The 12,303-nt window shown below is 40.6% G+C and overlaps 1 protein-coding gene across 4 annotated transcripts in view; it reads left to right on the forward strand.

The window, feature by feature from the left end:
- The window catches only part of KIF21A (kinesin family member 21A), a 537,130-nt gene that overhangs the window by 484,661 nt on the left and 40,166 nt on the right, over nucleotides 1-12,303 (forward strand). For all 4 annotated transcript variants that reach the window (XM_053716595.1, XM_053716597.1, XM_053716596.1 and 1 more), the window contains 3 exons: nucleotides 5,151-5,315; nucleotides 6,021-6,138; nucleotides 7,235-7,405. In XM_053716595.1, the coding sequence (XP_053572570.1) occupies nucleotides 5,151-5,315; nucleotides 6,021-6,138; nucleotides 7,235-7,405 (454 nt within the window). The remainder of the gene's footprint in view (nucleotides 1-5,150; nucleotides 5,316-6,020; nucleotides 6,139-7,234; nucleotides 7,406-12,303) is intronic.

The raw sequence follows: 12,303 nt of genomic DNA on the forward strand, positions 1-12,303 counted from the left end.
CTCCGGAGCGGAGCCCCGACCCTCCGGAGTGTGCCTCTGAGATGTTAGCTTGATTAGTGCTGCGGCTTATCTCACACACCTATTCAGGCTTACCGCCGTTGAAATGTACGTCTTAGTCGCTCTTTAGGTGTATTAAATAATTGTTCAGGTGACACTGCTAAATAATATGTTGTCTTTTCTGCCAATAGTCAAATCAATTTAAGGATTAAATTCAATAATGCTGATATTGGGCCCAGGAGCTAAGCATACACACGTCTGTTCCCTATGGCTACTGGCTCCGCCCCCCCCCCCCCTTTTGAGGAATTTAAAGGGACAGTCTACCATAGAATTGTTATTGTTTTAAAAGATAGATAATCCCTTTATTACCCATTCCCCAGTTTTGCATAACCAACACAGTTATATTAATATAATTTTTACCTCTGTGATTACCTTGTATCTAGGAACCTTCTTCCAGCCCCCTGATCACATGATTGTGACTGTTTATTATCTACTAGTACTAAAGCCCGTGTACACGAGCCATTTTTTGCAGTACAGAGGTCCCACCCCTTGCTCTCTCCCCCCTCTCTTTTGCTTTCTCTCCCCCCTCTCTTTTGCTTTCTCTCCCCCCTCTCTTTTGCTTTCTCTCCCCCCTCTCCTTTGCTCTCTCTCTCCCCTCTTTTGTTCTCTCTCTCCCCTCTTTGGCTCTCTCCCTCCTTTCTTTTGCTCTCTCTCCCTTCTCCCCCTCTTTTGTTCTCTCCCCCCTCTTTTGTTCTCTCCCCCCTCTTTTGTTCTCTCCCCCCCTCTTTGGCTCTCTCCCCCCCTCTTTGGCTCTCCCCCCCTCTTTGGCTCTCTCTCCCCCCTCTTTGGCTCTCTCTCCCCCCTCTTTGGCTCTCTCCCCCCTTTTGCTCTCTCTCCTCTTTGGCTCTCTCTCTCCCCCCCCTTTGGCTCTCTCCCCTCTTTGGCTCTCTCCTCCCCCCCTCTTTGGCTCTCCCCCCCCCCTCTTTGGCTCTCCCCCCCCCCCCTCTTTGACTCTCTCTCCTCTTTGGCTCTCTTTCCTCTTTGGCTCTCTCTCTCCCCCCTCTTTGGCTCTCTCTCTCCCCCCTCTTTGGCTCTCCCCCCCACCTTTGGCTCCCCCCCCTTTGGCTCCCCCCCCCCCCTCTTTTGCTCTGTCTCTCCCCTCTTTGGCTCTCCCCCCCCTCTTTTGTTCTCCCCCCCCCCCCCTCTTTGGCTCTCTCCCCCCCTCTTTGGCTCTCTCCCCCCCTCTTTGGCTCTCCCCCCCCCATCTTTGGCTCTCTCCCCCCCCCCGTCTTTGGCTCTCTCCCCTCCCCCCTCTTTGGCTCTCTCCCCCCCCCCCCTCTTTGGCTCTCTCCCCCCCCCCCTCTTTGGCTCTCCCCCCCCCCCCCTTTGGCTCTCTCCCCCCCCCCCTCTTTGGCTCTCCCCCCCCCCCCCCTTTGGCTCTCTCTCACCCCTCTTTGGCTCTCTCTCACCCCTCTTTGGCTCTCCCCTCTTTGGCTCTCTCTCCTCTTTGGCTCTTTTTCCTCTTTGGCTTTCTCTCTCCCCCTTTCTCTCTCCCCCTTCTTTGGCTCTCCCCCCCCTTTGGCTCTCCCCCCCCCCTTTTTTGCTCTCTCTTCCCCCTCTTTGGCTCTCTCCCCCCCCCCTTTGGCTCTCTCTCCCCCCTCTTTGGCTCTCTCTCCCCCCTCTTTGGCTCTCTCTCCTCTTTGGCTCTCTCTCCTCTTTGGCTCTCTCTCTTTCCCCCCCTCTTTGGCCCTTCTCCCCCCCTCTGCTGCTCCCTCTCTAGCTCTGTCTTCATTGAAAGCCTTTGCCTTTCTGGCCACGCCCCCATCGTGGCACTCCACCCGGCCACGCCCCATTGCGTTGACACTGCCCGGTCACGCCCCTCACGACGCCCGGCCATGCCCCATCGCAACGCTCCCGTCGGCCACGCTCCCTGACACTCCGCTTCAGCCTTGCTCTGTGCTGAGTGCGGAGTGTCAGGATCCAAACCGTCAGGTATGTTTGTCACGTGCAGTCTCTACTGCGCATGACTGCATCTGACAAACATACTTGGCCATTTATTATATAGGATTGTCTTAAATTTAGCATTGTGTTGTGCTAGATCTTAAATAACCCCAAGTGCCTGAACACAGTGTTATCTATATGGCCCACGTGTACTTTCTGTCTCTTTGTGTTGAAAAGAGATTTAAAAAGCATGTGATAAGAGGCAGCCCTCAAAGGCTTAGAAATTAGCATATGAACCTACCTATGTTTAGTTTAAACTAAGAATACCAAGAGAAAAAAAGCAAATTTGATGATAAAAGTAAATTGGAAAGTTGATTAAAATTAAAAGTCCTATCTGAATAATGAAAGTTTAATTTATACTAGACTGTCCCTTTAACAAAGAAAACATTGTAAAACTGAGGTTTATGACACCTATTTTTTGTTTCTCATTGTGAAACCTATCATTGTGTTAATAGCCATTGTTAGACTGAAGCTTATATCATTACTGTTTTGTTTTTGGCTTTCAAAATATGTTGTATACTTTATATAACCTCAATAAAAAATTATATTAAAAAAAAAAAACACACTAAGATTTGGATTTCCCAGATCTTAGTGTGTTTCACTTGCACAAGAAGATATTTTGCTACGAAAGCAGCGTCCTACGTCCGCATTCGGCATTGAACGAAACTGCTAAATGCACAAATACAAATATATATGAAGTAATCACAAATGTAAAAAGTGTATTAATATAACAGTGTTCAATATGCAAACTGGGGAATAGGTAAATAAGGGATTATCTATCTTTTTAAGCAACAAACATTTTCAAGTAGCCTGTCCCCTTAATTAAACAGAGTGAAGAAAGTCTAGCCAGGCAAGCGTTGGTTAACTTGGCAATTCTGTGAACAGTAATTGTGTATTTCTTTTATTATTATTATTATTATTATTATTGTGACATATTTATGTTGAAGATTTTTCCGCATTATATTAACGATCAGTTTTAATACATAGGGTTTGGTCTAGCACTGTCAGTTTTTTCCATTTATTTTTTTGTTGGCATACAGCAGCGACACACTTTGGGATACATCATTCCTGTTAGGATTGTTTAGTATTGTGTTGTTGTAAATATATTTTTATATATCAATTATTTTGGCTCTCTCATTTTTATCTTTCGATTTTACACAATTGGCACTGGACATATATAAATAGGGTCCGTCTGTGCTTGGGATTAACTAACCACTGTTCCCCAAACAAGATGGCTCATTTGGGTTATCAGTCATCTCAAGTGCCTGTTCTAGACCTGTCATTGCTAACTCAACCTATCATCCTTCCAAGGGCAATAAATTGTAGGGTTACGTTGGCTTGTAATATCACATAATAACAGCAGCTGATAAATCATATTTAAAGGGACTGTAAAGTCAAAATTAAACTTTAATGATTCAAATAGAATTTGCAATTTTAAACAATTTTCCAATTTATTTCTATTGTGACGTGCTTTCTTCTCTTGGTATCCTTTGTTAAAGTGTAAAGCTAGGTAGGTGGATAGGAGCTTAGGAGTGTGCGTGTATCTTTAGCAGTCTATGGCATGGTATAACATTGCTATAAAAAACCTTGCAAACTTCAACAACCTATACCAAGAGAACTAAACAAAATTGATAATAGAAAAAAAAATGGGAAGTTGTTTCAATTGGCATTTAAGTTTAATTCTGACTTTACTGCCCCTTTAAGTTTGCGTAGATGTTTTGATTCCATTGGAGAGAAAAATAGAATTAAACAATCTTTAGCTTGCATTTGAACGAACACAAATACATACTGTATGTATATATACAGACAGTCCCCGGGTTAAAGACATCTGACTTAAGTATAACTCATACTTACAAACAGAGAAAATAGAGCTTTATCGCCAATCCTTCTTTCCAGGATAACCCAAAATACTCAAAATCCAATTGTCACAAGGACAGAAAGTGATGTGCAATTTTCTGAACTGGGGCACAGATAGCAAAACAAACTTTTCCCTATGCTATCCAAAACTAAAAAAATGTTTGTCTAGGGTTTCACCTAAAAAAAGTGCCTGTTCTAACTTACATACAAATTCAACTTAAGAACAAACCTACAGAAGCTATCTTATTTGTAACCTGGGGACTGCCCGTATATAAAATGATGAGTCTGTGTGCTGGTCTATTTCAGTTGTGGCAAACCTTTAGTGAGTGTGTGCACCCAAACTGGCGATTCTTTTTTTTTTTAAATTTTTTTTTACTTTCTCATGGTGTGCTGAATTAATAATCATGTATTAAAGTAATCATTTAATAGTAAAGCATTAAACCGCAAAACTAAAAAAAAGAATGATGCTCTCGTCTACAGGTGATGACATTGGTAGCATTGTGTATATAAAAAAAAATCCTTTTAATTGGTGTCTGTGTGTAAAGTTGCCTATAAATATATGTCCCAACACTGTCTACTCCTGCTCTGGTGCTATAATGTGTCCTTAATAATCTCAGTGCATGCACAGTGATCCGCTGCTTTGGTCTTGCGACCCCGTCATTAATTACAGAAGTCTAGTCTCTAGCAGGGAATATCCACTTGACGCCACAGTCAAGCGATTTTTCTTTAAAATTTTGTAATTAAATTAATTTTCCAGCAGTCTCCTATTTCCATATTTTCCTGGTTTTACAAACTTAAAAAGGCTTTGCAAAAACTCTGTATGTTCCCACATAAATATAGCTTCAGTTTTAGTTTCTTTCCTTGGGTTCAAGCAAATATTTGTGCCTGAAAACAAATAAACTGTTCAACATTGATACAACTTTATAGTCTCTCAGAGGGCGAAACTATTTGTTATTGTGGAAAGAATACATTTCTGATACTTTTTACTCTTTACATTCTAGCATACATGTTAGTACTTTCTTATCCTTTCCAGGTTAAAATAAATGTTGTCATTCATACTTCTAGTTAAAAAAAAAAAAAAGCATTGTTTTTATATTTTATATGTACTTACATAGACCTGCACCCTGCATTCAAGGGAAGTGACATTGTTTACAGGAATTTGCCTTTTTCACCTCTATTTATTCATTAAAAATACCATCTATCCTAAATGAGGTCCGGGCTTAATCATGCTAGCTTTTTCTTTATTCTCTTATGCTATATATATTAACATGTCCACTATCTTTGTTTACTTTAAGGTCATCTGGTCAGGTGATGGCTGTGGATTCAAGTGTTGGAGGTCAGAACAGGACCGTTACAATACCCCCAGGTGAACATCAGATAAATCAAATTGCACTAAATCCAATAGGCACTTTTCTGTACGCAGCAGCTGGAAATTCAGTTCGAATTTGGGACCTCAAAAGGTGAGAAGTTAGTTTTGCATGTGATAAAATCTATATTTAAAGCAAAGCAATAACTTTATTTAAAGAGCAGGATACACACGCTAAAATGAAATAAAAAAAAAACCAGAATGCGACGTGTCTTATTTATTATGTGGATAGTTCTAATACAGTTTGTTAGTTTAGTCTACTGTGTACATTTCAAGATATTCCCCATTTGATATAATTTTGTCATTTCATACTGTAATTTATGGTTTATTTATATACATAAATTGTATATGCATTAAAGGGACACTAAACCATTTTTTTTGGTGCATGATTCAGTTAGAGCATGCAATTTTAAGCAACATTCTAATGTACTCCTATTATCAGTTTTTCTTCGTTCTCTTGCTATCTTTATTTTAAAAAAAAGCATTGATCTAAAGCTTAGGAGCCGGCCCATTTTAGGTTCAGCACCCTGGTTAGCGTTTGCTTATTGGTGCCTACATTTAGCCACCAGAAATCAATGCATATCCCAGGTTCTGAACCAATAATGTGCCGGCTCCTAAGCTTTACATTTCTGCTTTTTAAATAAAGATAGCAAGTGAACGAAGAAAAATGAATAATGAGTAAATTAGAAAGTTGTTTAAAATTGCATGCTCTATCTGAATCATTAAAGAAAAAAAATGGGTTTAGTGTCCCTTAAAGTGAAGTAACAATAATTAAATTATTTTTGTTTCTCTTTGAAAGGTTTCAGTCTACTGGAAAATTAACTGGTCATATTGGTCCTGTTATGTGTCTTACTGTTGACCAAATTGCTAACGGACAAGATCTAATAATCACAGGCTCCAAAGATCATTACATTAAGGTAATTGGTTATTGAAAATCTAAGTACATTTATAGCAGTTTTGGTTCTTGAGAATTTCCGTACATTCCCAGTGCTACTATATACAAGCTATATACTGCCTGCGGGGTTCAAGAGGGGCAAAGCCCCCCTTGTAAGCCTTATTCCCCAAGGTTCACTTGGGGTGGATGCCAGACGATCGGTGGGGTGCCTTCCTTGAACCCCCCCCAGACGGAGGCAAAATAAATAGTGTCAATGGGGGAATTACAGTACATTTTGCTTTACCCACAGCCGCTTGGGTAATGTCCGTTATACCCAGGTAATCCTAGGATTACCATGATTTCTTACTTTACCCGTACCATATATATATATATATATATATATATATATATATATATATATATATATATATATATTTTCTTAGTTTAAAATAGGTTAAGGACAAAAAAGTCAGTAACCTTTTATGATTCAGCATGCAACAACTTTCATTAGTACTTATGTGTAAGCAACAGTGCAGTAATAATGTACACAAGCATATTACAGCATTTTCTTTTGTACCTTTATGTCTCTTTAACGGTTTGTAGTTTGGTATTTAATGCATACTTTATAAATACACTAGCATATGTTCACTTAGAATGAAAATGCCTATGTTATGCTATGGAGCAAAGTAGTAGAAGAACTCGGTTTGCACGTATCTATACCAGTGTTTCTCAACCGCTGTCCTCAAGTTCCCCCAACAGTTCAGGTTTTCATTATAGCTGAACTGGAGCACAGGTGAAAAAAATCAGCTAATCAGTAACCATGGTAACAAACCTGTTCATGTGATTACCACTGTAGATTAGGTCACCAACTGTTTTCGCTTGTAACTAGCAGTCCTCTGCATCTCCCAAGTGATACTTTAATAATGTGTTTAACCCCATTGTGAAGGTTAACCCTATAGACCTGCGGGGTCCCTAGTGTTAAAATGGCATGCTCCATTGAATTATAGTTAGTAAGTTTTCCATTATAAATGGTCACTTTAAGATTTTAGAAAAAAGCATCTCTGAATTAAATTAGTCAAAATAGTGCAGTGTCATGTGCAGTAGTTTGACAGTGCGGCTTTGTTAATCTTTTCCTGCAGATGTTTGACATTACAGAAGGTGCTCTTGGTGCAGTTAGCCCTACGTATTGTTTTGAACCTCCTCATTATGATGGCATTGAAGCACTGATAGTGAGTGGAGACAACCTGTTCAGCGGTTCACGAGACAATGGCATAAAGAAATGGGATCTGTCACGGAAAGACCTTATTCAGGTTAGTTCTGAAACTCTTCTGTTGCATTTGTCTTGACACCTTTTGAAGCTTCTAAACATATTTTGTAGATTGACGTTTCTGCGCTTTAGCAAACTTTGGGTAGCCAAGTACAGTAGTAGATTGAAGATTTTCTGTTCTAGAGTTTGTACAACTATTGCTTGCAAATGTAAAACCAGATGTGCATGGCCATGAATTCCCAACTGCACGCAATTGGCATTTTCTCTTTTTAGAAGGTTTAGGCTTTGTTATGGGGAAAAGTATGAAAGAGTCCAGAAGACATTTTTTTCTTTTTAACATATTAAAGCAGGTATTTTATTATTATTATTATTATTTTTCATTGTTGTCCTGTTCTAAAAAAACTATTACTGCCCTCCATATTCCCTCATTTTTTTGCAGAGGACAGCAGCATTTTATCCTTTTAAAGGCTGTTCCACTTTTTCAGGTGAAAAGTAAATAATCTGTATATGAATTGCTTATATATGGTACAACAAAACCTACAACTCCTTTACCCTAAAGGAGAAAAAATTATAAACCAATACAAAAATAGGACAGTGCATCTAAAATAATGCTTTAGTACTGTGTTATTCACAGGAAACAAAAAACATAATTTATGTAAGAACTTACCTGATAAATTCATTTCTTTCATATTAGCAAGAGTCCATGAGCTAGTGACGTATGGGATATACATTCCTACCAGGAGGGGCAAAGTTTCCCAAACCTCAAAATGCCTATAAATACACCCCTCACCACACCCACAATTCAGTTTAACGAATAGCCAAGAAGTGGGGTGATAAAAAAGTGCGAAAGCATATAAAATAAGGAATTGGAATAATTGTGCTTTATACAAAAATCATAACCACCCCAAAAAAAGGGCGGGCCTCATGGACTCTTGCTAATATGAAAGAAATGAATTTATCAGGTAAGTTCTTACATAAATTATGTTTTCTTTCATGTAATTAGCAAGAGTCCATGAGCTAGTGACGTATGGGATAATGATTACCCAAGATGTGGATCTTTCCACGCAAGAGTCACTAGAGAGGGAGGGATAAAATAAAGACAGCCAATTCCTGCTGAAAATAATCCACACCCAAAATAAAGTTTAATGAAAAACATAAGCAGAAGATTCAAACTGAAACCGCTGCCTGGAGTACTTTTCTACCAAAAACTGCTTCAGAAGAAGAAAATACATCAAAATGGTAGAATTTAGTAAAAGTATGCAAAGAGGACCAAGTTGCTGCTTTGCAAATCTAATCAATCGAAGCTTCATTCCTAAACGCCCAGGAAGTAGAAACTGACCTAGTAGAATGAGCTGTAATCCTTTGAGGCGGAGATTTACCTGACTCAACATAGGCAAGATGAATTAAAGATTTCAACCAAGATGCCAAAGAAATGGCAGAAGCTTTCTGGCCTTTTCTAGAACCAGAAAAGATAACAAATAAACTAGAAGTCTTTCGGAAAGACTTAGTAGCTTCAACATAATATTTCAAAGCTCTAACAACATCCAAAGAATGCAATGATTTCTCCTTAGAATTCTTAGGATTAGGACATAATGAAGGAACCACAATTTCTCCAACATAGGTGTGTCCGGTCCACGGCGTCATCCTTACTTGTGGGATATTCTCTTCCCCAACAGGAAATGGCAAAGAGCCCAGCAAAGCTGGTCACATGATCCCTCCTAGGCTCCGCCTACCCCAGTCATTCTCTTTGCCGTTGTACAGGCAACATCTCCACGGAGATGGCTTAGAGTTTTTTAGTGTTTAACTGTAGTTTTTATTATTCAATCAAGAGTTTGTTATTTTGAAATAGTGCTGGTATGTACTATTTACTCAGAAACAGAAAAGAGATGAAGATTTCTGTTTGTATGAGGAAAATGATTTTAGCAACCGTCACTAAAATCCATGGCTGTTCCACACAGGACTGTTGAGAGCAATTAACTTCAGTTGGGGGAACAGTGAGCAGTCTCTTGCTGCTTGAGGTATGACACATTCTAACAAGACGATGTAATGCTGGAAGCTGTCATTTTCCCTATGGGATCCGGTAAGCCATGTTTATTAAGATCGTAAATAAGGGCTTCACAAGGGCTTATTAAGACTGTAGACTTTTTCTGGGCTAAATCGATTCATTATTAACACATATTTAGCCTTGAGGAATCATTTATTCTGGGTATTTTGATATAATAATATCGGCAGGCACTGTTTTAGACACCTTATTCTTTAGGGGCTTTCCCAAATCATAGGCAGAGCCTCATTTTCGCGCCGGTGTTGCGCACTTGTTTTTGAGAGGCATGACATGCAGTCGCATGTGAGAGGAGCTCTGATACTTAGAAAAGACTTTCTGAAGGCGTCATTTGGTATCGTATTCCCCTTTGGGCTTGGTTGGGTCTCAGCAAAGCAGATACCAGGGACTGTAAAGGGGTTAAAGTTAAAAACGGCTCCGGTTCCGTTATTTTAAGGGTTAAAGCTTCCAAATTTGGTGTGCAATACTTTTAAGGCTTTAAGACACTGTGGTGAAAATTTGGTGAATTTTGAACAATTCCTTCATGTTTTTTCGCAATTGCAGTAATAAAGTGTGTTCAGTTTAAAATTTAAAGTGACAGTAACGGTTTTATTTTAAAACGTTTTTTGTACTTTGTTATCAAGTTTATGCCTGTTTAACATGTCTGAACTACCAGATAGACTGTGTTCTGAATGTGGGGAAGCCAGAATTCCCATTCATTTAAATAAATGTGATTTATGTGACAATGACAATGATGCCCAAGATGATTCCTCAAGTGAGGGGAGTAAGCATGGTACTGCATCATTCCCTCCTTCGTCTACACGAGTCTTGCCCACTCAGGAGGCCCCTAGTACATCTAGCGCGCCAATACTCCTTACTATGCAACAATTAACGGCTGTAATGGATAATTCTGTCAAAAACATTTTAGCCAAAATGAACACTTATCAGCGTAAGCGCGACTGCTCTGTTTTAGATACTGAAGAGCATGACGACGCTGATAATAATGGTTCTGAAGGGCCCCTAACCCAGTCTGATGGGGCCAGGGAGGTTTTGTCTGAGGGAGAAATTACTGATTCAGGGAACATTTCTCAACAAGCTGAACCTGATGTGATTACGTTTAAATTTAAGTTGGAACATCTCCGCATTCTGCTTAAGGAGGTATTATCCACTCTGGATGATTGTGACAAGTTGGTCATCCCAGAGAAACTATGTAAAATGGACAAGTTCCTAGAGGTCCCGGGGCTCCCAGAAGCTTTTCCTATACCCAAGCGGGTGGCGGACATTGTTAATAAAGAATGGGAAAGGCCCGGTATTCCTTTCGTCCCTCCCCCCATATTTAAAAAATTGTTTCCTATGGTCGACCCCAGAAAGGACTTATGGCAGACAGTCCCCAAGGTCGAGGGAGCGGTTTCCACTTTAAACAAACGCACCACTATACCCATAGAGGATAGTTGTGCTTTCAAAGATCCTATGGATAAAAAATTAGAAGGTTTACTTAAAAAGATGTTTGTTCAGCAGGGTTACCTTCTACAACCAATTTCATGCATTGTCCCTGTAGCTACAGCCGCATGTTTCTGGTTCGATGAGCTGATAAAGGCGGTCGATAGTGATTCTCCTCCTTATGAGGAGATTATGGACAGAATCAATGCTCTCAAATTGGCTAATTCTTTCACCCTAGACGCCACTTTGCAATTGGCTAGGTTAGCGGCTAAGAATTCTGGGTTTGCTATTGTGGCGCGCAGAGCGCTTTGGTTGAAATCTTGGTCAGCTGATGCGTCTCCCAAGAACAAGCTACTTAACATTCCTTTCAAGGGGAAAACGCTGTTTGGCCCTGACTTGAAAGAGATTATCTCTGATATCACTGGGGGTAAGGGCCACGCCCTTCCTCAGGATCGGCCTTTCAAGGCAAAAAATAAACCTAATTTTCGTCCCTTTCGTAGAAATGGACCAGCCCAAAGTGCTACGTCCTCTAAGCAAGAGGGTAATACTTCTCAAGCCAAGCCAGCTTGGAGACCAATGCAAGGCTGGAACAAGGGAAAGCAGGCCAAGAAACCTGCCACTGCTACCAAGACAGCATGAAATGTTGGCCCCCGATCCGGGACCGGATCTGGTGGGGGGCAGACTCTCTCTCTTCGCTCAGGCTTGGGCAAGAGATGTTCTGGATCCTTGGGCGCTAGAAATAGTCTCCCAAGGTTATCTTCTGGAATTCAAGGGGCTTCCCCCAAGGGGGAGGTTCCACAGGTCTCAGTTGTCTTCAGACCACATAAAAAGACAGGCATTCTTACATTGTGTAGAAGACCTGTTAAAAATGGGAGTGATTCATCCTGTTCCATTAAGAGAACAAGGGATGGGGTTCTACTCCAATCTGTTCATAGTTCCCAAAAAAGAGGGAACGTTCAGACCAATCTTAGATCTCAAGATCTTAAACAAGTTTCTCAAGGTTCCATCGTTCAAGATGGAAACCATTCGAACTATTCTTCCTTCCATCCAGGAAGGTCAATTCATGACCACAGTGGATTTAAAGGATGCGTATCTACATATTCCTATCCACAAGGAACATCATCGGTTCCTAAGGTTCGCATTCCTGGACAAGCATTACCAGTTCGTGGCGCTTCCTTTCGGATTAGCCACTGCTCCAAGGATTTTCACAAAGGTACTAGGGTCCCTTCTAGCTGTGCTAAGACCAAGGGGCATTGCTGTAGTACCTTACTTGGACGACATTCTGATTCAAGCGTCGTCCCTTCCTCAAGCAAAGGCTCACACGGACATTGTCCTGGCCTTTCTCAGATCTCACGGATGGAAAGTGAACGTGGAAAAGAGTTCTCTATCTCCGTCAACAAGGGTTCCCTTCTTGGGAACAATAATAGACTCCTTAGAAATGAGGATTTTTCTGACAGAGGCCA

The sequence above is a fragment of the Bombina bombina genome, chromosome 6, assembly GCF_027579735.1.
Source record: "Bombina bombina isolate aBomBom1 chromosome 6, aBomBom1.pri, whole genome shotgun sequence".
Lineage (NCBI taxonomy): Eukaryota > Metazoa > Chordata > Amphibia > Anura > Bombinatoridae > Bombina > Bombina bombina.